Source organism: Capra hircus, chromosome 4 (genome assembly GCF_001704415.2).
Source record: "Capra hircus breed San Clemente chromosome 4, ASM170441v1, whole genome shotgun sequence".
In the NCBI taxonomy this organism is placed as follows: Eukaryota; Metazoa; Chordata; class Mammalia; order Artiodactyla; family Bovidae; genus Capra; species Capra hircus.
Genome location: NC_030811.1, coordinates 92,884,976 through 92,910,567, shown reverse-complemented (window position 1 = coordinate 92,910,567; position 25,592 = coordinate 92,884,976). Strand labels below are relative to the sequence as shown.

The window sequence follows — 25,592 nt, the reverse complement described above, 5'->3', positions numbered from 1 at the left end:
TGGCAAAGAAAGTTGGAATATAGAAAGTGAAGAAAAAGTTAAACTACAGAAATACACAAAGGAAAACTTACATGGCTATACCAGTATCAGTTAAGTGAACTTTAAGACAAAGAAAAAACAACTAGAGATAAACAGTTCACAATTCAAGTATTCTATTAACTGGTAAGATAAAAATAAAAAACTCAAAGTTATAATTTAATAACAGAGCTTCAAAACATACCAAGAAAACATTGAATGAAACAAATGGAAGGAATAATTAATACCACAATCATAGTGATAGACTTTAAGATACCTCTTTCAGTAACTGATAAAGAAGACAGTAAAAAGGGGAGTATGTATAAGATTTAAGCACTTCAATAAACATGCCTTAATTGAAATATATAATCAGCTATACCCAGTAACTGCAGAATATCATTCTTTTCATGGACACTTGTAAAGTTTTCAAAAATAGATTGTATTTGTGGATGTAATGCAAGTTTCATTAAATTTCAATTAATTGATTTCATGCAGAGTATATCATAGTGAAACTAAACTAGAATATATATTATATAACATAAACACATAGAAAGATATCTCACATTCATGGATTGGGAGACTTTATATTGTAAAAATGCCCATACTGTCCAAAGTGAGCTAGAGATTGGATTACAATTCCTATCAAAGTCCCAATAGCATTTTTTTACAGAAATAGAAAAAAAATTCTAAAGTTCATATGTAATCACAAAAGACCACAAATAAAAAAGCAATCTTGAGAAAGAGGAGCAAAATTGGAAGCTTAATGTATCCTGATTTCAAAAAAAATTACAAAGCTACAGTAATCAAAATAGAAATAAATCCTCACATATATGTCAACTGATCTTCAAAAGAGTGCCAGGAATGCAAAATGGAGAAAGCGTAGTCTCTTGAACAATGATATTGGGGAAGCTAGATATATCCACTTATAAAAGAAGGAAACTGAACCTTTATCTTGCTCCATACACAAAAATAAACTGATAAGAGTTAAATACTTTAACATAAGACCTCAAACTATACAAATCCTAAAAAGAAAATAAGGATTAACTTTCATGACTTTGCTCTTAGCAGTGATTTCATGGATATGATGCCAAAAGCATTGACAACAAAACAGAACAAGCCAGTGGGACTGCATCAAACTAGAAAGCCTGTGTACAACCAAAAAAAAAAGAGAATTAACAGAGAAAAAAGACAGCCTGTAGATGGGAGAAAATATTTGCACACTGTATATCTGATAAGGTGTTCATATCCAAATTATATAAGGAACACTTTTTGTATCCAAATTACATAAGGAACACTTAACAGCTTAGTACTAAAATATAATAAACCTGATTTTTAAATGGGCTAAGGAGTGCAAGGAGATACAACCAGTCCATTCTGAAGGAGATCAGCCCTGGGATTTCTTTGGAAGGAATGATGCTAAAGCTGAAACTCTAGTACTTTGGCCACCTCATGCGGAGAGTTGACTCATTGGAAAAGACTCTGATGCTGGGAGGGATTGGGGGCAGGAGGAGAAGGGGACGACAGAGGATGAGATGGCTGGATGGCATCACTGACTCGATGGACGTGAGTCTAAGTGAACTCCGGGAGATGGTGATGAATAGGGAGGCCTGGTGTGCTGCGATTCATGGGGTCGCAAAGAGTCAGACATGACTGAGCGACTGAACTGAACTGAAGGACTGAATAGACATTTCTCCCAAAAAGATATGTTAATACAAATCACCACCAGTTATATGAAAAATGCTTAGCATCACTAATCAGGGAAAAGTATGTCAAAACCACAATGAGATATCACTTCCATGTGTCATAATATCAGGATGACTGTTATAAAAAATGGAAACAGTGACAGACTTTATTTTCTGGGGCTCCAAAATCACTGCAGCTGGTAACTGCTGCCATGAAATTAAAAGACACTTGCTAATTGGAAGAAAATCTGTGACAACCCTAGACAGCATATTAAAAAGCAGAGACATTACTTTGACAACAAAGGTCTGTATAGTCAAAGCTACAGTTTTTCCAGTAGTCATGTATGGATGTGAAATTTGGACCACAAAGAAGGATGAATGCCAAAGAATTGATGCTTTTGAACTGTGGCACTAGAGAAGACTCTGGAGAGCCCCTTGGACTGCAAGGAGTTCCACCCAGTCAATCCTAAAGAAATCAACCCTTAATATTCACTAGAAGGACTGATGATGAAGCTCCAGTACTTTGGCCACCTGATACGAAGAACCAACTCACTGGAAAAGACGCTGATGCTGGGAAAGACCGAAGGCAGGAGGAGAAGGGCATTACAGAGCATGAGATGGTTGGATGGCATCACTGACTCAATGAACATGCGTTTGAGCACACTCTGGAGATAGTGAAGGACAGGGAAGCCTGGCATGCTGCAGTCCATAGGGTGGCAAAGAGTTGGACACACCTGAGCAACTGAACAACACTATTAAGGAAAAAAAAAAAAGACAACAATACATGGAGAAAGTAGAACTTTTGCACTCTGTCAATGAAGATACAAAATGGTACAACTGCTATGGGAAAGAGTAGAGAAGACCCTCAAAAAGTTAAATGGAGTACTACCATGTGATCCAGCAATCCCACTTTTGGATATTTATTGAAAAGAATCAAAATCAGGATCTCAAAGAGATACTAGCACTATGAATATTGCAGTGCTATCCACCATAGCCAAGATATAGCACAGTTAAATGTCCATTGACAGATGACTGAGTAAGTGAATGTAACAGATACATACAGTGGAATACTAGTCAGTGTTTAAAAGGAAGGAAATTCTGCACTATGCAACAACATGGATAAACCTTGAAGACATTATGTCAAGTGAAATAATCCATTTGCAAAAAGACATACATTGCATGATTCCACTTATATGGTATATAAAATAATTAAATCCATAAAATCAAAGAGTGGAATGGTGGTATCAGGGGATGAGGAGAAGGGCAATTGGGGAGTTATTAATCCATGGGCATAAGATTCCATCAAGCAAGACGAATAAGCTCTAGAGTTTTCCTCTACAACATGGTACATAAAGTAAGTAATAATGTATTGCATACTTAAAAAATGTGTTAAGTAGTTAGATCTCATCTTAAGTTTTCTTACAATACAATTAAAATACTGTGATACAAAATAAAAAGATGAAGTATAAAATAAGACTAAAAATTAAAGTGGTTGTATAATTTGAAATAATAAGACAAACAGAAAATCTCCTATATTTGGAGATTTCAAAATACAGTCTCTCATGTGTCAAAAAAAATCATGGTAAAAATAAGTATTTTGAGCTGAATGATTATGGAACTATAACCTGAATTTATAGACAAATGTAAGCTTTAAATGCATAAATTGAAAGAAAGCTTAAAATTACAGACAGAAACACAGAACTCAAGAAATTAGAAAATCAAAGCACAAACATGAAGTGAGTGAATGAAATATAAAGAAACAAAATAAAAACAAGCATACAATATATAAGATTAAAAATGTCAAATTTTAGTTCTTTGAAATAGTTCTCAACATTGATAGAACTCTGAAAAGATTGGTTGAAAGAGAAATCCTATATTACCAGCTCTCTGAATGAAAAAGGGAACTTTACGAGAGATTTTAATGTATTAAAAGGATTATAAGAGAATTGTTTTTAAAAAACCTCATGTAAAAGAAAATTGAAATTCTATTTGAAATAGAGAAATCCTTGTAAGAATATAAGCTTGCAAAAACTGAATCAAAAAGACAGAAAACTTGAACACTACTATAATTAACAGAACTGAATCTTTAATACTTAATATACCTACAGAAAACACCAGACCCATAAGGCTTCATCAGTGCATTCTGCTAATAATTTATATTGTTTTAGACTAAAGGGAAAGATGGGAAAAGAATATTTCACAACTGTTTTTTTTTTTAAAAACTAGTATAATATAGATACCCAAACTGAAAAGAACTTTATAAGAAAAGAATATGACAGGAAAATTGTGCTCATAAATATAGTAATTAAAACCCTATACAAAATATTAGTAGTTCATCATTATCTTAAAAACCCATAATTGTGTTTAGGCCACAAATGTAACATATTAACATTCCAAAATTAGTTGTTATAATTCACCACATTAAGGGGATGAAGAAGAAATGTGACCATTTCAATAGATGTTTACAAATTAGTTGAAAAATTAAACACTGAATTATGAACTACTTTTGGTAAACTGGGAATAAAAGGAAAATTTATTAACTTTATAAAGGATATCTACAAATACTCTGATATGCATCAAATTTAAAGGTGAAATCAGAGAATTTTCCTTTGAAATAAAAAATATGACAAAGGTGCCTACTCTTACTGGTTCATTTTGCCATTACATTTGTGGTCCCAGACACTGCAATAGGGTAAGAAAAAGAAATTTTAAAATAGTAAGATTGGAGTGGCATAAATAAATCATTATTCATAGGATATGACTGTATATTTAGAAATCCTGTACAAAATCATTTATACATTATTAGAATGAATAAGTTTAACAAAATTGGTTAATTTAAAAATCAGTTAAAACATCAATTAAAATCAATTATTTTTATTTAAAAATGAATTATCTTTGTTGATTTTCCTGCTCTTTTACTCTAAAAACATGCCCTGATTATGGCAGGCAACTAAGAGGAAGAATCTGGTTCATTTAGGTCAGTTGATTTTGGAGAGCCACCTAAAAGCTATCTCCCCATGTTTTGAGGGTACCTGGTGGGTCAGATGTTAAAGAATCTGCCTTCAATGCAGAAGACCTGAGTTCGGTCCCTGGGTCGCAAAGATCCCCTGGAGAAGGAGATGGGAATCCACTCCAGTATTCTTGCCTGGAGAATTCCATGGACAGAGAAGCCTGGAAGACTGCAGTCCATGGGGTTGCAAACAGTCGGACATGACTGAGTGACTAACACTTTAACTTGTTTTCTTTTTCCCCATGTTTTCTTTCAATTAATGCTTTCTCCATTCATTCAACTTTTTTTTTTTAATGTCTGTATGTACTAGGCCCTATCTTTGCCTTTACATTGGTTACAACAAAATAGAGTATGACACACATGGCTGATTACAATACTGTGTGTTGAGTAAACCAGAGTATTTGTGTGCAAAGGAGACAAAGAGGTGGAAGCAATTTGCTCTATCAGAGGATTTTAGAAATGAGTTCAGAGCAGTCAGTGTTTGTGTTAGTCCTTGAATGCTTTAGTAAGGCTTCAGTTCAAAGAAGGAAGGGGAAAATAAAATTCAGATGGAACAGAATAAATAAAGGTGTAAGAGTGTAAAAATACTTGGCATATTTGGAAAAAAGTAATATAAAAGCTAAGATTAGTTAGTAGATCGTTTGCTTGGTTGATGTGTGCATCTATCCTCATGTACCTGTTATATTTTGTAAAATCTGATTAGCTTTTTTTTCTGTTCTTTGCTGAATCATGAAAATAATAGAGATGATTTGTCTTCTAAGTAAAAATAGGTTTAGAGCTTCTCCAAGGATACCCTTGCCTATTTCCATTAGTGCCAGCAAAAATTATTTTTGATATTTTAAATGATCTGGTTCTAAAGAATCTGAAAATTATTTATTCACAACATTATAATGGCCGCAACTTTTATGATGCATTAAAATAGCTGTAGTACTTAGAAATTACATGGTATGTGCAACTTAACAAACATCTTAATTGTATTAATACAGTATTGTAACTTTCTGTAAAAGATACATAAAAATAAATATCCCTGTATTAAGTCTGAAAATCTATATAAAGAATTGCTGTAATGATTGCACTTAAGCTTTAGATATAGGAAATCCAGACGAGAGCTTCAGATGTTAAGAAGTTGTGTTAAAATCATCTAGTGTATCTTACAACTATTATTACTCAATGGAATTGTGCAACAAAGATGGCAGGATAGGTGTGTGATTTCCTACATCTGCATCTGTTTTATCTAGTATAAAACATGAAAAAGTTCTTGGGTTTGCATAAATTATTGCAATACTTCCTTATTTATCTTTTAATAGTTCTTACTAACATTGAGTAGCCTCATTGCCAGTATTTTTGCTACAGATTATCAGCCAAACTAAATACATAATAAAGCTTTACTGTATATTCTTTTTTCTCCAAATTTATAAAATATGACTATTTGATATTTTATTACAGCTAGTTATTAGATTTTACTAATAATGACCAATACTCATAAATATTTATAAAATAGATGCTTTAGTCACATGTTTTAGTGCTTATAATTGTGAATTATTAAATCAGCAAACTCTTCTAGAGAAGATAACTCAATTCTGTGGTCCTCTAGACAAGGTTTTAATTTTATGAAAACAGAATCTAAGTGTTGCTTGCCTTCTTGCCAACTGAGAGTATTACCCATTGCCTTCTCGGCAGAGCGACTAGAGAAAAAATAAAGAACCCACATTGAGAACTCTGTGAACTCAACTCTGTCTATGTGTATACATTCAAAATGAAACAAATTGGGCAATTTACTGAAGGTTAAATCCTCTAAATGACATTCACCTAAAACATGCAGGAAAACAGTTTGGGAGGCTTAAATTATCAATGTAATTGCCTTAATTCTCTAGGTTACTTTCATAAATAGACACAACTTTATCGTATCTAACTGACGACTCCAAATTGGAGGTTTAGGGTTGTTTGTATTTTTATTCTTAACACCCTGAATTACCTTTATTTTCTACATAACCTAAGTCCTAAAAATAGCCCACAGACCTAATGTGAGAGCATTCCAGAAATGAGGTTTTCACATTAATGCTCTGCCTGTAGCTCTCGTTCCAGTAGCTAGCGCCTTTCAGTTTGTCAGCATTTTCACCCTGAAGTTGCAGGAAAGCTTTTTTAAGAACCAAATATGCTGATAAAACATTGTGCCTTTGTTCTTCGAACACAGAATGATATTTCAGAACAATTTTATTAGGAAAGTCTACCTGCTTTCTATTAAAAATTTTTCTCTAAGCCCCGAGACAGAGTGAAAGGAAAGATTATTTATGAGCAAAGTAGCTCAACCCTGTCTAATTCTTGAGTAAGAGTTTTCTAAGTAACCTTCCGTTTATGATTCAGGAGTTCCTCTGAGTTAAGAGGGTGTTACTAGGGTAACATATTTTTTAAAGATACTATCTGAAATACCAAAGTTTTAAAAAATGATTTTTAACCAATTTTAAGTGGTTAAAACTGCAGAACGTTTCACTGACTTTTTTTTTTTCCTTTCCCTTCTTGCCAAACTGTATTGCAAGTAAACCTTTTGATGTTTTAAAAGTTTTTCTTAGGCAGCTAAGAAAAACACCCTGGAAAGTTATATTTAGTGAATCTACCCATGTATAAATATCCCTGAGCTAGTCTGCTATCCTATAGCATCTGGAAGAAAGGTGCTATTGTTGTAGATTCCATGACTGAAGTATAGAATAATCAATTCAGAGAGACCCTGGGGGGAAGATTCACTCGCATATGCTGTGGAAACTTGGAATCCCAGAGTTTTTTATATTCTTTTTTTTTTTTCCTACAGATGAAGGGATATAGATGAATTCATGGTTTAGCACAATGTCTAATGACATCATTTCCCATTCTTGCCTTATAATAGTTTGGTATATTTGAGACTACTAGCTTTAAATTTACCAACAAAGCTTTTTTGTGGTTGTCAGTCCCTTTTTTACTATTACTTTCCTTGCTTTCTGGGTCACAATAGCTAGACAGCTATTTTGTTTGCAAGCACTCTGGCTATGTAGTTCGTCCTGCTCCACACCAAGCCATATCACCAAGGTATTCCCCAGGGATGCATCATGAGATTTAGTCCTGCCAGAACACTCCATAAATTACTTAAAGCTCTTCTTCATTTCTTCGAAACAATGTTTGCTGAGCTTACCCATGAAAAATCAGTGTTATTCCAGAAGATCAGGATAGCTTCGCAAGACAGGAATTTGTCCTGTGCTTCCACAGCGGTATCTGCATAAATGTGAATTCAGTGGGAGCCTAATGAAAGTGTACAGTTATTTTATCTTTGGTAAAATATTTGAAAAGCAGCTATGTCTTGTGGCTTTCTACTGTGACATATCCAAACATATAAGGTAGTTAGATGCAAAAACACTGCGAAAGTATGGATAATAAACTTCCCACCTTCTGTCTACTTCGGCTTCCCTGAGGTTTTGTCTGCAGGGCCCAGCTGCATGTACACACATGATGGAATTAGTTCTGTGAGGAACCTACAAAAATTACACAAGTAACTCGGATTTTTAAATACAACTAATATACAGACACGCACCTGCTTCAGGGACTTCATAGATTAGTTTTGTGACCAACAGAAAAGCCCCTTGGAATTTAATTACGTTGCTGCAAAACAGAAAATAAAACTGGCTACACTTTTGGAACTGATATCAGCAAAATGTTAATTAGCTCTTGGAGCAAGCCCTTTTTTTTGTTTGTTTTAAGGTTGTTTCAGTTTGGTTTGCTTCTGTCAAACTTACAAAGTCATAATGTTCTGCTCATGTTGTCATTTGCTGTTCTTACAGCTGGAGCCACTTGCAGAAGATGTTCTCCACCAAACTCCAAATATGAATGCTGTTATTTCTCTACAGAAGACCATTGAAATTCAAAGTATGTCGTCAAATTTTTTTAATATTTCTAATAAGGTACTCATTAAACATATATTGAGAATTGCGCACATGAAACTATATTTGAGTTTTTCAAATATAAGAATATATATGAAGTAATTATAATTTTCAGCTACTATGTATTCATACCTAAATGTGTTATTGCCTTGTTTTTCACTGTGGCAGTCTTGCACTGATAACAAAGTAGGAAGATTCTAGATTTAGAACCTTGCTTTTCTCATATTTTCCAAGAGTGTTTGGATTTTTTTCCATTACTGCCACTAAGCATTTATGCAGAACAATGAAATTAACATAGAAATTGTGATTATATTGTCCAATGTTAACTGACTTAAGTTATCTCCTAGTGATGTTGGAATTCACCAATAATTTACTGGTTTTAAAGAAAAAGTTCATGAGAAAGCCTACTACAAAATCCAACTGAACAAAAAGGGAGAGTTAGAGACTTTTTTTAAACTATCCAGTTCCTTTCACATCAGTGTTAATTTATCAGGAATTTTTTTTTTTAGAAGATAACATGCACGAGCTTGCTCACACACATGCGTGTACACATACACACACTGAAAGCAGGCACAACTTAATATAAAAGTTAGCATGAATGGGAAAACAAAATGGAAAATTAAATGTGAAGGAGGATTGGAAAATCCTTAGTTTTGCCACCGTTTTGTTGTTGTTCGGTCCTTCAGTCATGTCCAACTCTTTGCGACTCCATGGACTGCAAGACTCCAGGCTTCACTGTCCTTCACCGTCCCTTGGAGTTTGCTCAGACTCGTGTCCATTGAGTTGGTGATGCCATTCAACAATCTTGTCCTCTTTGTCCCCTTTTACCCCTGCCTTCAATCTCTCCCAGCATCAGGGTCTTTTACAGTGAGTCAACTCTTCATATCAAATGGCCAAACTATCAGAGTTTCAGCTTCAGTATCAGTCCTTTCAATGAATATTTAGGGTTGATTTCCTTTAGGACTGAGTGGTTGGATCTCCTTGCTGTCCAGGGGACTCTCAAGAGTCTTCTCCAACACCACAGTTCGAAAGCATCAAATCTTCAACTCTTTTGTTGAAGCATTTTTTTAAACACAGGTGGAGAAGCCACCTTCCATCTATGTCTCCGAGTCTTTGTCTTTGCTTAAGGTAAGGTAAAGTAAGGTAAGGTAAAGTCGCTCAGTCATGTCCGACTCTTTGTGACCCTGTGGACTGTAACCTACTAGGCTTCTCCGTCCATGGGATTCTCCAGGCAAGAATACTGGAGTGGATTGCCATTTCCTTCTCCAGGTCAGGATCTTCCCAACCCAGGGATCGAACCCGGGTCTCCCGCATTGGAGGCAGACGCTTTAACCTCTCAGCCACCAGGGAAGCCCTGTCTTTGCCTGCTCAGTAGTAATTTGGAGATATGGTTGTGACTGGCATGTTGTGTAATCCATTCATCTTGTGTTTATTCAGTCTATTCTAACACCTCCCTAAGTTCATCAGTAGTAGAAAAATTATCTACTTTTTACACATAGATTCTTGTTTTCTGAGTATCTTTTTTTTGCTGCCATTATACACACAGATTATTAAAAATCATTGTCCCTGTATGTGTTATGTTCACATCACTTTCAACTGGCATTCTTAAGTACTTATTACATGTTGATACATAACTGGAGCACTTATCAAGGCAAAGGACAGAATAGGAGAATAATTTTTAATATTAGGAAGTATGCATTCCAGTGAGTGAGAGGCACTAAAATAGATCATTTAAATAGAAGTCACAGCGTGCACTGAAATCATGGACAAGAAACAGTCCTTAAGCCCCTTTCAGCCAGAAGGAGAAGTACTGGAAAGTGAGGAAGGCTCAAGGAAGGTTAGAGGAAGACTCCTCGGCAGTGATAGGGCCTGAGCTTAGTCTCAAAGTCTGAACAGGATTTTGGCCAGATGAAGAAACAGGGAATGTTCTGAAGGAAATAGCAGAAGCAGAGGACTCAGTTTCACATAGGTATAAAAACTCATGGTTTATATATATCTTTAGAAACTGTACTGTTGGCTTTTGCATTGGATCTAACTTCCCAGTAATGACTTTGCACTGTGTGATGTTTTTCCTTTCACCACTGACGTTATTGAGTGACTTGTGCAGCCTGCTTTAGCCAAACAAACCTGTTTGACTCTTGAAAAGAATTTACTGTACTGTCAGAATTTCTGTGGAAGAATTCTGCCCCTGTGGATTCTGAATCTGTGTCTTCTGCTCCAAAATGCATTGCAAATATCCAACCCTGACCACTTCCCCCATAAAAATCTCTTTCCTCCTAAACTCATATTGAGTATTCCACCAAGTTCAGTTTAGTCACTCAGTCGTGTCCGACTCTTTGCCACCCCATGAACCGCAGCACACCAGGCCTCCCTATCCATCACCAACTGTCGGAGTCCACCCAAACCCATGTCCACTGAGTCGGTGTCGCCATCTACCATCTTATCCTCTGTCGTCCTCTTCTCCTCCTGCCCCCAATCCCTCCCAGCATCAGGGTCTTTTCAAATGAGTCAGCTCTTTGCATCAGGTGGCCAAAGTATTGGAGTTTCAGCTTCAACATCAGTCCTTCCAATGAACACCCAGGACTGATCTCCTTTAGGATGGACCGGTTGGATCTCCTTGCAGTCCAAGGGACTCCCAAGAGTCTTCTCCAACACCACAGTTCAAAAGCATCAATTCTTCAGCGTTCAGCTTTCTTTATAGTCCAACTCTCACATCTATACATGACCACAGGTAAAACCATAGCCTTGACTAGATGGAGACCTTGTTAATCTGATACTTCTGGACACTCCTCACACTAACATGGAGATTTTAATGAGTGGTATTTTTAAAATTTTTCTATTGTTTGAGTTTTTGTGTGTTTTAAGGTCTTTCAGTCATGGTTCCTTAATTATATGATAATCACCAGGAAAATGGAATCTATCTTCTCAACCCTGCTTGTACTTGCAGGCAGGGTCGGTACCAGGGACAAGGATTGAAGTACAAATACAAGGATTGAAGTACCAACCTGCAGGCAGGGCTGGTACCAGGGATGAGGATTGAAGTACAAGGGAATCGGGAGTTGGCAAATTCAAGAAAGAACAACTTGAATAACCTGTCAAGGCCCTAGGGAACCAAGACTTGCATCAAAGAGGGCTTCTAAAGACAGATTCCTCCTTCTGAGTCATGGATTCATTATGGTATCATGGATGCTGTTATTGGCTACTCAGTAATTATGTGTTCCTCATGTCTGTTCAAAAAAAGCCTTGTTTTACCCATGAATCCTTGCAATCAGATACCATACAACTCTGGGGAAGATGAACTTATGCCCAGCTCCAGGGAGCTGTTCTTAGTCTAAGGCTCAACCCACTTATCAGTGATTGGTTAAGAGTGGGTGTGGGCCCCAGTTATGGCCAGAGAGAATCAAGGCTGGCTTCATGGGCTTTCAACCAGTGTAGTCATATGGGCCCCATGTTTAGAAGGCCCCTGTGCAAGGTTTAATACTGTTATTCTTGCTGCCTTGAAATTCTCACAAACTTTTCAGACAAGGAGCCCACATTTCAGTTTGCACTGTGCCTGAAAATTGTGTAGCCTGTCCTGATGAAAATCAAGGTGCTGGTGATGTTAAAAAAAAATATATATATATATATATATACACACACATATAAATTTACCAAAACATGATTTGAGAGTAGCATCATCACCATAAGCAGAACTCAAATTGTGGCTGAGAAGGCACTGAATGGTGGGTTGAGGTGGTGAAAGGAAAGATACACACACGAGGATAGTGATATCTCACTAGTTGGGACACAAGGTGAGAATTTGTACAGAGAAAACTGTTCAGTCCTATGGCTTTGACCACTGTGTGGTACATTTTTGTGTGTTTCTTTGAATTGTCTGTATTTGGGGCTACTCTTCCAGGCTAAAGAAACAGAAAGGGACTGTGTAAAGTCTATAATGCAGTAAAAGAAAGTGGTATTTCAGTGGTAACAAACTGAAACAAACTTAGAAAATCAAAATTGTGGGTACCTGACTTAACAAACAATGCTATATTTCCTTAAAAACTATAAAGTTGTAGTCAATTTTATTTTTCTCTGTTTTATAACACACTTCCATGTCATATGTTTTATAACACACTTTCATGTCACATTCCTATAGAGCTCCAGGCCCTTGATTAGACATCCCATTTTACCTTTGGTGAGGAAAGTTATCAGGACTCACAAAAACTTTGTCGATCCCAGTGCAAAATAAAGATGTGTGAATGATTCCTTGTTCCAAAATATTAGTAATTTCCAGAAAATTCCAGCAGAGCTTTGAACCAAGAATGAGAGCCCTTCTGACTATGGGGTCCTTTGCAGCTGCCCAGGCTGCCGGTGTAGGAAGCTTGCTTGAATGGCAGCGGCCTCTTCACTTGTCTCTGAGTGTCAAACAGGTGACTCCTTTTAACTTTAAGAGATGTTCGAATTTCCACTCACTTCCTATCCCAGATTCAGAAGATTCTTCTGTGCTGGGGTTTGGGACTACAGTATCAGAAAAGCACGTAAATGTGGAGAAGCAGGCCTTGTAGCATGTGGGAAGCATTCAGGCAAGTTCCTCGATTGCCTTGTCCCAAGGCAGACAGCAAGGTGCTGACAGGCGTTATGTGGTTTTCTCTTTGAGAACTGAGCCCCCCAGCTGAGGGTATGCAGGTGCTGGAGGCTGTGATTAGCACTGGCCCTTTGCCTGGCCACATGGATGTGAGTATTTTGCAGCAAAGTCATCCCTATTGCCCTGTCCTTGTTTATACTACTTACTTAACTGGGAAGAAAAAGCCTTACAAGGCAACAGCAGGGCAACTATTTCTCCTAACAGGTAAAGAACCACCCCTCAACCCCCACTCCCACCCCTGACAGATAAGGGTTGGTTTCAGCTTAAGATGGTGGGTGTATGCAAAGATCAGCCACCTCTGATGAGAGGGAGGTATGGTCAAGAAAGATCAGCCACCTCTGATGAGAGGGAGGTATGGTCAAGAAAGATCAGCCACCTCTGATGAGAGGGAGGTATGGTCAAGAAAGATCAGCCACCTCTGATGAGAGGGAGGTATGGTCAAGCAGTTTCATGTTTGCACATGCTCTTCACTCTGCTCACCAAGTCTTCCGCCTCATCCCTACTAAGTTTTCAAGACTTAGCTCAAATATTATGTCTTTGGGACACCATCTTGAATCACCATTCATCCCTCTTCTAGATTAGGCATAGCTCCTGGGTGCTTCTCATGGCAGAGATTGTTTTTGCTGATGTCCTTTGTTTTCAATTGCTGTATCCTCTGCTGTGCAGTGTCTGAAATGTAATAGATGTTCTGCAAACATTTGTTGAATGGATGAGTCAGCTAATATGTCAATATTTGCCACACTTTTTTTCTCTTAGCCCAGACTGACTTTTTAACTAAGGTTATACTCCTTGATTAGCTCAAGCAGAACAAAGGATTAAGATGTGCAGGCAAAACATCCATGAGAGCGCACTTCTTCACTCTTTCACAACCCACAGTGATGAGTCACTTCTAAATTAGAAAGAACATGAATTACTTGTGAGCTAACCATTTCCATTGCTAAGCTTGGAGATGGCAGTTCTAAGAGTTGACTGGCCATCTATAATCACCAACAAGCAATGCCAGGTAAAAGTCAGCCCAGAGAAGGAGAAAGGACTGTACATTTATAGCCTTTCCTGAAATCCATCGTAACAACTCCCAGTCCGTTGAACTCTTACCTTCGTCTAAATAATAAGGTGAGAAGCAAGATTCCCAGATATCATGTTTACAGCAGTCCTGGCCCTTGATAATACTTTCACTGATGGTGAAAGGAAGAACCATGAAGTGAGTTTTCCATAAAACTAAATTTATGGAAAGTTTGAAAGACTGTAATTTTAAGTTTGAGAAACATATAATGAATGATGTTGATATTGATCTGTGAAACCTCAAAATATGGAAACCACAAGTATATAGTCATGGTTTCCTTTTATTTATTTAAATATTTGAGAAAGGAGAGTATTCCTTTTAAGTGTCAACCAACTTTGTAGACCTCCTGCATGATCATAGTGGTAATCACAGTATCTTGATTTGTGGACCAAGAAAATATATATGTACACAAGGATTTGAGGATTCTTTGAAAATTTTGCTGCAGCCCTCCAGTGGTTTGCAGCTGACAAGTTGAAAATCACTAACATAGGGGATTTAAAAATAATACGAATATCAGTATAATCCTCACCAGACATGTGACAAAGAGTTAGCCACTTAACTTTCCTACGGAATTTCCAGAGAAATCACTTGACGTGTCACCACACTGCTTTTCTAAGGTGCTGCAAGGTGTCCAAAAAAAAATGTCAAACCAGAAGCAGAGTCATAGAAGAATGCTCGGAAATTTTCCCCTTTTCCCCCACTTTCATCTCTCTCTCACTCTAGGAATTCTTCCCTTGTTTAGTGGATTGGGGTCTTAGAATTCCTTATTATGCCAACCACAGCAAACTGATGACATAGGTCAGAATGAGGAAGGAACATTATTTGCAGTGTCACCATATGATCTTGTCAGACTTGTATATCAGTGGAGAAACAACATCCACGTCTCTTGCACGTGAAATTTGTCAGTATGGCTAAATTTATCTGTATTTTTTAAACTCATACACAGGACACACAGGATTGTTTAGGGCAATGAGATTTGCATGTATGGTCTTCTGAATTTATCCAACTTTTGAGACAAACATGAAAGGGGATATGATTTTCCCATTGTAGGACAATATACTATGTAACTGTGTAACTGACTACAAGGTGGTTGGTATCCACATTGTTCGGGCAGCTGCAATGGGCAGAGCACACCCTGTCACCCACTCTAGAGAAATAAAAATGGAATACAATTTTCTCTGGGAGATCAGAGGCAGGCATAGTTGGCACTGTCTCCTTGTCAGAACTCTACTTAATTTACGTTTTTATATGTTATGGAGTGAGTCGCTTCCTCCTCCTCCTTGTCCTGTCTGTGGTTCTTCTTTCCTTTTCCTTCTCCTCTTCCTCAACGCATTCTTTCTCTTCTCCCCCTCTTCCTTAATTTGCTCCTCTTATATTATATTATTATATCCTCTGTTCAGAAATTACCCTTAACAGTAACAAATGATTTTGGAAACAAATGGAGGGATATTAATTTTGCTGACTTCATTTTAACTCTATTTCCATTGGAGATAACCCCTGGTAATACAAACACTGTTGGTGTTATATTCGAGTGGGTAATCAGAGAAGGTGCTATCCAATTATCTTGGTGATTAAGATATCTGAATAGTACTTAATGAAAAGAAGACTGTTAAAGGTAAAACTTGCTCTAGAGATGACAGCATCTATCCTTATATGTGAAATACCATTTTCAGTCATCTCCTCCCATTATTTTAATACGCTCTACCTACCCCCTTCCCAAGGAGAAAAGGTATATTTATGCAAATACCTTTTACATCAGATGATCCGGGAGAAAATCAGATTGTTTCTAAGTTGAAAGGAGTTTGTATACATCTTGTGTTGTGAGGAAATTGTCCAAGATTTTGACCTCCTGGGTCTGTGCACATAGATTAAAGGGTTGTTTCCTCAGATTGCAACAAGCACTGCATAAATCATTTCAGAGCCTTCTAGCTTCTTGACTCCACACCCAACAGCTAACCCACACTCAGTTTTTCTTCTCTTTTTGTTCCTTTTTCTTTTGATTTTCTGCCTTTTTCTTCTCCTTATCTCTCAGTCTTTCCCTCTCTCCTCCATCTCCATTCTGTTGAGACCCAGGGGAAAATAAGAGATACACCCAATGTTGAAAGTGGATTTTTAACTCATAAGGATTTGTTGATTTATGTCAAGCAGAGAAGGAGCGTGATAAAACCTACATTTCAAAAGATCACTCTGCCTCTCATTAAGGATGAGAGATAGCAGGACTTACTGTCAGATGTAAGCAATTTAATTCAGAAGTGACATTGGCTTGATATAGTATTTAATAGGCATGGAGAGGATGAATGACTTCTAAGTTTCGGGTTGGACAACAGAGTAGGTAGTGGTTTCATTTCCTGTGGTGGGGAACAGTAGGGGGAAAATGTTCAAAAGCAAAGCTGAATAAGAAGAAAAAGAAACTGCTGATCAGAAGGCTTGAGATTTGTGGGACCCAACTTTAATATCAGTTTTCTTCACAGAGAAGTTATGGAGGGATATTGGATGAAATTATTTACACAATGCAAACCCTGTAAGCTGATAGCAAATGAATTACAATTACTGAGTGTTTTCAGTGTGCCAGGCACCATTCTTTAAGTATTAAGTATTAATGTGTTAATTCATTTAATCTACTTAACAACCCTAAGAGATAGTTACTGTTTTCATTCCTCTTTTGCAGTCAAGTAAACTGAGGCACGTCTAGATAAAATACTTTGCAAGATCACACAGTTACTAAATGGGCAAAAGCAAGCTCATAAATCAAGCATTCTAGCTCCAAAGTCAGTGGTCTTTGCTATTATATTATTCTAGCTCAGAAAGATACTCATTCCTTTTGCTATTCTGGTATACACGTTTCCTCATTTCATCCAAACGTGACGGTTTTAGAGGGAAAATCAGTTAAACTGAAGTTTTGGAGTTTTGGACATTCTGGTTAGTTGAGGTTTAGCCAGAGTCAGTTCTAGAAGGGCAGTGCCAAATTGCGAGGAGCCATGGAGCTATGAATCCACTTTGGAGCCCCTTGTAAACTTGCAAATTACATCTAATCACCAAAAAATGCAAGGATTGGCAGAATTTCAAATCCCTGCCCTGTTGAGTTTAAAGCCCTGACTGTTGTCAGGTGTGAGCTGCTATTTGTCATAGATTTTTTTGGCTTTAGACAGAGGCCTTGACGTTGCAGCCGTGGGCCAGGCCGACCTTCACTGAAGAAAAGCAGCGTTAGACGTTTTGCCACTATTAACCCCGCCAGCCTTGCTTGTCTCAGAGCCAGATCAGACTTGTGCACATGGCTTTTTGAAAGTTGATTTTCAATTTCTTATTAACCATTCTCCTGAAATGTTGAGAGCTGGATTATTGTTTGGTGGAGCACTAATACTAGAATATACCAGAATTAAAGGAAAACCTGCCATCTGCTTAGAGACTTAACTTGTATGGAAATTTTTTTAAAAATTCCAACTGCATCTGTAATTATGAGTTTTCTTTCACTCACGTTTCTACTAAGGCAAAACTAATCAAACCAAGAATCTAAATAAAACTATGCATCTTTCTCAGATTGCAAACTCTTTAAGGACAGAAATGCTTTCTGATTATTTTCTCAGCTGTTAGCACCCTGATGCACTTCACACACACCTGTGATACCATTCATTGAGATAGGGTGTGCTCAAAGGTCAAGTTTGGTGAAGACCATTTGTTAGGTATTTACATATACATTATACACACACACAAGCACAAACATACGTTTCATATGACCTCTAGTTCTCATACCGCACTGCAGTGCATAATTAGTTTCCTCATCTGGTTCATGAATAACTTGAGGCTTAACAAGTTTAGGTCGCTTGTTGAAAGTCTCAACTAGCAGCACTAAAACCAACATTTGAACCCTGGTCTGGTTATGCTTTCAGAGCCCACTTTCTTTCTGTTAAAGCATATGACCTTCCTGGTCCCACCTCATTTCACAGATAAGAACAGAGTTCCACCAGACTTCCTATTCCCAAGTATCCCAGAATAGACACTAGAATAGACCTATTCCAAAATGTAATATCTTCTGCATACGTTAAAACAGACCATTTTAATCCATTAATGGGCTTGCTAGAATATAAGGGATTATGAAGGATAAAGAAAACATAAGCTGAAATTTAATAGGGAGGAGTAAACAATTGTTGTTGTTCAGTCAGTCAGTAAGCAGTAAGTAACACAAAAAGGGAGAGCATTCCTGGGGCAAATGATGATGGCAGTGCTATAACTGCACAAAAAAAGCCTAAGTGTAATATGAATTTGATGGACAGTAAAGAGGTTTTATCTTCCTCCTTCGTTCTGGAGGAAGCAAATGCAAATGCAATTCCTTTCTGGGGATTAAGTCTCCTTAATTTAGGCCCTAATTGTATGCAGAGATTATCTTCAACAAAATTTGACCTCAAATAAATACATACATGCCTATTTAAATAAATGAATAAAATCAAACGCACAAGAACACAAGCCACTAGGCAAAGTCCTCAAAAAAGAAGAACAAGAGAACAGTAAACCTTATTTGTGGGGTTAAAATGGAGGAGGGGCTCTAATTTTAAGTAATAATATAATAGATTTAAAATGCTCATTTCTTTCACTCCTCTATAAAACTCCACTAAAAATTAAGAGGATTTTAAGACATACACTCATAGGGATAAATAATGCAAAAGGAAATAATATGAACCTGGAGGACAGATAAACATCTGTTACTGTCTGGTTTTTGTTCAGTCGCTAAGTCATGTCCAACTCTTTGTGACCCCATGAACTGCAACACGCCAGGCTTCCCTGTCCTTGACTGTCTCCTGGAGTTTGCTCAGATTCACATCCAGTGAGTCAGTGATGCCATTCAACAGTCTCATCCTCTGTTGCCCCCTCTCCTCTTGCCCTTAGTCTTTTCAGCATCACGGTCTTTTCCAATGAGTCAGTACTGTCTTAGTAGACCTGAAAAAATCAAATTGTAAACCAGTACTGCAGGCATATCTCTTCCAGAGAAGGATACACCAGATCCATAGAATTGTTGACTCACACACATAAAACTTTGTACTTTGTTTCACTTATATTTTTTTTAATTTTTCCTAATTCATTATCCCTTTCCTTTATTCACTTCTATGGCCAACTTAAAAACAATAACATTTAAATTAATATGAGACACAGGTTCGATTCCTGAGTCGGGAAAATCCTCTGGAGAAGGAAATGGCAATCCACTCCAGCACTCTTGCCTGGAAAATCCCATGGACGGAGGAGTCTGATAGGCTACAGTCCATGGGGTCGCAAAGAGTGGGACAGGACTGAGTGACTTCACTTTCATTTTCACTTTCACCTTTAATCTGCCTTAAAAATCTTACCCTTTGACCTTACCAATCTAAGGAAATCTCAACCCTGAATATAGTCTTCAAGGGACTCTCTCTAACATTGGACCTAAATGAACAGGTCTGCTGAAGAATGTCATGAATCAGCAATTTGACCTCGTGTACATTTCTGATCACCAAACTCAAGTGGCCCATTATGACCCTGTTGTGTTTCTCAGGTCAGTTTTCACCACCTCTCTCAAACTACCTTTTTAAGCCTCACTCTCCTCAAACCTCCATCCATCTCACCTTTGCCCTCAATCTCAGCAACAAACTTTATTAGAATAAGATGCAGCTACCTAATTGCTTTCTTTGAACTGTTCATTCTCATCAACAATTAAACACCTTAAAATCCCTCCTCTTAAAAACAGATGCCAACAACCTCACTTCTTACCATCCCATGGCTCTCAAACCCTCCAGGAGCAAATTCTTGAAAAAGGTTTCTTTCAGATTATCTCCATTTTAGCAGCTACAAATCCCTGTTGGAACCACTGTATTCTCTTTGCAGTCTTGTTCTGGTCACCAGTGGCATTTCTACTGCTCACTTTAAAAAGGGATTTTATCAAACTGTTTATTTTGAAATAACTAAGTTTACAGAAGAGTTCCAAATATAATACAGAATTCTCTTATAAGCTTCCCCTGGCTTCCCCTAAATTAACATCTTGCATAACCATAGCACTATTACATAAACTAAGAGATTAACAGTCATGTAATACTGTTAACTAAACTATAGACTTTCTTTGGATTCAGCCAGTTTTTTTTCAATGATTTTCTTAGTCTGTTCCAGGATAATAAACATGTTGCATTTAGTTGCCATGCCTCAGTCTCCTCTTATCTATTAAGTTCCTCGGTCTTCTGTACCGTTTTTGGCCTTGACACTTCTGAAGAGTACTGGTCAGTTGTTTTGAAAAATGTCTCTCATTATGGGTTTTTCTACAGTTTCTTCATAATTAGGTTGAGGATAAGCATTTATGGTAAGATTGCCAGAGCAGTGATGTGATAGCATTCTTAATGCATCAGATCTGCAGTGCATAATGTCAGTTTGTTTTATTATTGGCAAAGTTAACCTGGATCATTTGATTAAGGAGATCTTCAGTGTAAAGTTAGAATATCTTCGTTTAGAATTAATAAATATACTGGAAAGATACTTTAAGGTTATGCAGATACACTCTTTCTCCTCAAACGTTTGCACATTAATTTTAGCAGCCATCAGCGGCTGTCACCTGCAAAATGGATTCTTCTGTTCCAATTTTCTATTTCCTTTACTCTGTCTTCATTAATCACTTGGAAATTATCTATAATGAAGAGCTCTCTTTTCTCTTTCATTTACTAATTTATTCATTATATATTTATATCAGAATGGATCTCAGATATTTATAATATGTGTTATCATCCAGTACCATCATTATTAATTTTTTTTATTCCAGTTGTTCAAGCTCTGGCTATTCACAGATCTCTTAGACTGGCTGCTATGTCCCTTTGACTTGGCTTCAGACAAATACACTCTAACATTCCAATCTCCCAAAGTTTTTGAATCCCTTCCTTTTCATTAAATGAAGGCAGGTTTGACATTTCTAAATCACTTCCTGTGGGCCACTTTTTGGTCCATGTTGTAGCCAACCAACCAAACGAGCTGTTGGAAACCTTCAGAACTCCTCTAGCTGCCACATTAAATGCAGAATCTCTGCTGAGCGAGCCCACCATCCTTACCTTAATGCTTTTCACACTCCATATGCTTTTCTTGAGCATGTAATATGGAAAAGTTATTTTAACCCTCTTTACTTCAGTTTTCTCAATTGTAAAATAAGGAAAATGAAATTATCTTACAAGATGGTTTTGAAATGATTACATATGGAGCACATTTTCATAGGCATATCAATAGGCACTTAGTAAATATTTCTTATCATTTTACTTATTGTTATTTTCCTTCCAGACCATAGCTTCATCGTCATCTCTATATGAATAATTAAAAATTTTAAATCTTCTGCTCACACCTGAGTTCCAGATGTCTTCTAAACTTCTAGCTCAGCATCAACCCCTTGATACCACAAAGGCACATCTAGTCAACATGCCCAAAGCCATTGTCACTATTTTTCCCCCAAAGCTCAGCCTCTCCCAGGTTTATTAGTCCAAGTAGATGGCACCAGTAACCTTCTAGTTTTTCTAGACAGGAATCTAGGAGTTATATTCCTCCTGTTCTTTCCATTTCTGTTCTATGTCCAATCCATTACCCCATCCTGCTTGCTGTACTCCTTAAACATTTAATTTACCCAACCAGTTATTTCTATTCCAGTGGCTACCATCCCAAATCAGGCCTTTCTTCTGTACCGTTTCTAGATCCTACAAAGTGGTTTACCCAAAGCCACTCTTGCTTTCTCCATTTTTGCTTCTCTTAAGTGATGCAACAGTGATCATTTACAAAATAAGGCACATTCATCTCTATACCTCCTTGCTTTAAATCAGAGTTCAGCAAATTCTTTTCTGTACAATGCTGGACAGTAACTACATAGGCCTTGTGTTTGAACTGCCTAACTCTTCCATCATAGCAAGTCACAGCCAATGTGTAATGAGCATGGCTGTGTTTCAGTGAATCTTTATTTATGAAAAAAAAAAAAAAACAAAATCAGGCGTGGGGCCAATTTGGTTTCTGAAAAAGGAAAAATCTGAACCAAGTAGTATCTGGAATGGGATATTAAAATAACAGACATCAACCAAAACACCAGTTGTAAAGGACACCTAGATTTCTGATTTAGGAGATGCAGGGAGAAATATTCAACATTTCTGCCATCCGATGCCCCAGACAAGTGTGCTGTAGCCACAGCTTCAGACATGCCTTGAAGCCATCAAGTTGTCAGAAGGTGGGATTGGGGTGAATGTGGGGAATCAAGGGTTAAGTATGGATAAAATGTGTTCTAGAAATACCAGAATTTAGTACTCAGTTATTATTTCCCAGGAAAGTTGATAAGGAAGACGTAACTTGCACAAAATGTTTAGTACTGATCATTCATCATGGAGACGTGTAATATCATGAGTGACATGAACACTGAAGACACAGTGTTACCGAATCAGGAGCAGTAAAATGTAGTCATCATGAAAAACAGAACAAAACATGGGACTTCCTGGCAGTCTAATGGTTAAAACTCCATACTTCCAGTGCAGAGGGTGTAGGTTTGATACCTCATTGGGGAACTAAAATCTCACATGCTGCGTGGTACCACCGAAAAATAAAAATAAATTCTTAATGTTTTAAAAAGAAGTAGGCCATAGACAACCAAACAAAGAATAAAAGATGAATTAGATTGCTGAGAGAAATATCAATAACCTCAGATATGCAGATGATACCACCCTTATGGCAGAAAGTGAAGAAGAACTAAAGAACCTCTTGATGAAAGTCAAAGAGGAGAGTGAAAAAGTTGGCTTAGAGCTCAACATTCAGAAAACAAAGATCATGGCATCTGGTCCTATCACTTCATGGCAAACAGATGGGGAAACAGTGGAAACAATGGCTGACTTTATTTTGGGGGGCTCCAAAATCACTGCAGATGGTGATTGCAGCCATGAAATTAAAAGACGCTTACTCCTTGGAAGGAAAGTTATGACCAACCTAGACAGTATATTCAAAAGCAGAGACATTACTTTGTCGACAAAGGTCCATCTAGTCAAGGCTATGGTTTTTCCAGTACTCATGTATGGATGTGAGATGTGGACTATAAAGAAAGCTGAGTGCTGAAGAATTGATGCTTTCGAACTGTGGTGTTGGAGAAGACTCTTGAGAGTCCCTTGGACTGCAAGGAGATCCAACCAGTCCATTCTAAAGGAGATCAGTCCTGGGTGTTCATTGGAAGGACTGATGTTGAAACTGAGACTCCAGTACTTTGGACACCTGATGAGAAGAGCTGACTGATTTGAAAAGACCCTGATGCTGGGAAAGATTGAGGGCAGGAGGAGAAGGGGACAACAGAGGATGAGATGGCTGGATGGCATCACCGACTCAGTGGACATGAGTTTGGGTGAACTCCGGGAGTTGGTGGTGGATAGGGAGGCCTGGAATACTGTGGTTCATTGGGTTGCAAAGTGTCGAACACGACTGAGCGACTGAACTGAAGGCCACAGGGAACAATTTAACAAGTGCAGTTGCAGAAGGTGCATTTAACTATTACTCATGAAGAATGAATTTTTATTTAGAAAAAATGACTGTGCTTTTGTTTTTAATGTCATTTTTTCAATTTTTCCAATTTGAAGTTGTTGTTTTTCTTCAAGCTCCAAAGTGAGATAATATTTATTTGTTGATGTGGCTAGAAGAATATCTTGGTTGAAGATGCAGTGTCCTTAGGATACTTTAAGCAAAAAAAAAAAAATTAGTTAATTTTAATAATGGTTTGAAATTTTTCATTCAGTTCACAGAATTAAGGTTTTTGGAGATAAATCTACCAAAAATAAAACCTAGGACATTAATATAGGTGCTGTTATAAATTACAGTGAAAATCTAACACTGACAATACAATCTTTGATTTCATATTAATACACATATTTAAATTTTTCTAGAGCATAGCTTATTTTTAAAGAACAGAAATGCATTTTAGCATTAATTACATAGTACCAAATTCCTTAAATTTTCTTAAAAACTTAATAATAATATAATTATAAATATATAAAAATGTATTGATAATCTATCAGTGAAAGATTATGGTATTTTTCTCAAAATTTAAAATAACTCTATGTAAACATAGGGTGAAATGCAATTAAATGAAATACACAGATTTTAAAATACAACTGATATCGATGATGAAACATTTTCAGCATAGCAGTACAAAATTTCTCTCTTTGTTGCGCATTATCAATCATGCTTTAGAAATGTTTGAGAGGACTATTCTATAATAATATTGAACATTTTATAAATGAGCTTTCTGAATTTTGATTACAGTTTCTTATCAGAATTCACTAGTCAAAATATTCAATAAATGGACCTCTAACCCCACAGATGAAGAAATAACTACATATGTAAGAATTGCCTGTTGATCGGAAATGAAAGGAAAACTAAGAAAAAATATACAAATACTTTTTAAAAAATTTATTTTACTGATGTATAGTTTATTTACAGTGTTGTGTTAATTTCTACTGTATACAGCAAAGTGACTCAGTTATACATACTTTTTTTCATATCATTTTCTATTATGGTTTATCACAGGATATTGAATAGGGTTCCCTGTTCTATGCAGTAGGACCTTGTAGCTTATCCATTCTATATATAATACTTTGCATCTGCTAATCCCAAACTCCTAATCCATTTCTCTCTAACCACCCTCCCCCCTTGACAACCAAAAGTCTTTTAGATTATATCTGAGTCTGTTTCTGTTTTGTAGATAAATTCAGTTGTGTCATATTTTAGATTCCACATGTCAGTGATATATGGTAGTTGGCTTTCTCTTTCTGATCTAACCTCAATTAGTATTATCATTGCTAGGTCCATCCAGGTTCCGGCAGAGGGCAGGCATTATTTCATCCTTCAGTATGGCTGAGTAGTATTCTGTTATATCCATGTACCACATCTTTATCCAGTCACCTGTTGATGGGCATTTAGGTTGTTTCCATGTTTTGGCTATTGTGAATAGCACTGCTATGAACATAGGGATGCGTGTTTCTCTTTTAGTTATAGCTTTGTCAGGATGTATGCCCAGGAGTGGGATTGCTGGATCGTATGGCCAGTCTAGTGTTTTGAGGAACCTTCATACTATTTTCCATAGTGGCTGCACCAATTTGCATACCCGCCAACAATGTAGAAACAGTGTGGAAGGCTGTTTGTGGGCACTGAACAGCAGACAATGAAGGCCAGTGATCCTAGCAGGAAACAGGAAAAAAAAAATTTTCCAATTGCGTGGAATTTAATAAGTGGCAAGTTCCAGGTGGAGCACAGGGAGAGAGACTTCAAATAGTAAGTCCAGCAGTTTTTCTGA

General features: G+C 37.1%; 1 protein-coding gene across 3 annotated transcripts in view; it reads left to right on the top strand.

Moving 5' to 3' along the window:
• The window catches only part of HDAC9 (histone deacetylase 9), a 1,067,937-nt gene that overhangs the window by 1,010,341 nt on the left and 32,004 nt on the right, over positions 1 to 25,592 (top strand). For all 3 annotated transcript variants that reach the window (XM_018047346.1, XM_005679004.3, XM_013963174.2), the window contains one exon: positions 8,514 to 8,598. In XM_018047346.1, coding sequence (XP_017902835.1) covers positions 8,514 to 8,598 — 85 coding nt within the window. The remainder of the gene's footprint in view (positions 1 to 8,513; positions 8,599 to 25,592) is intronic.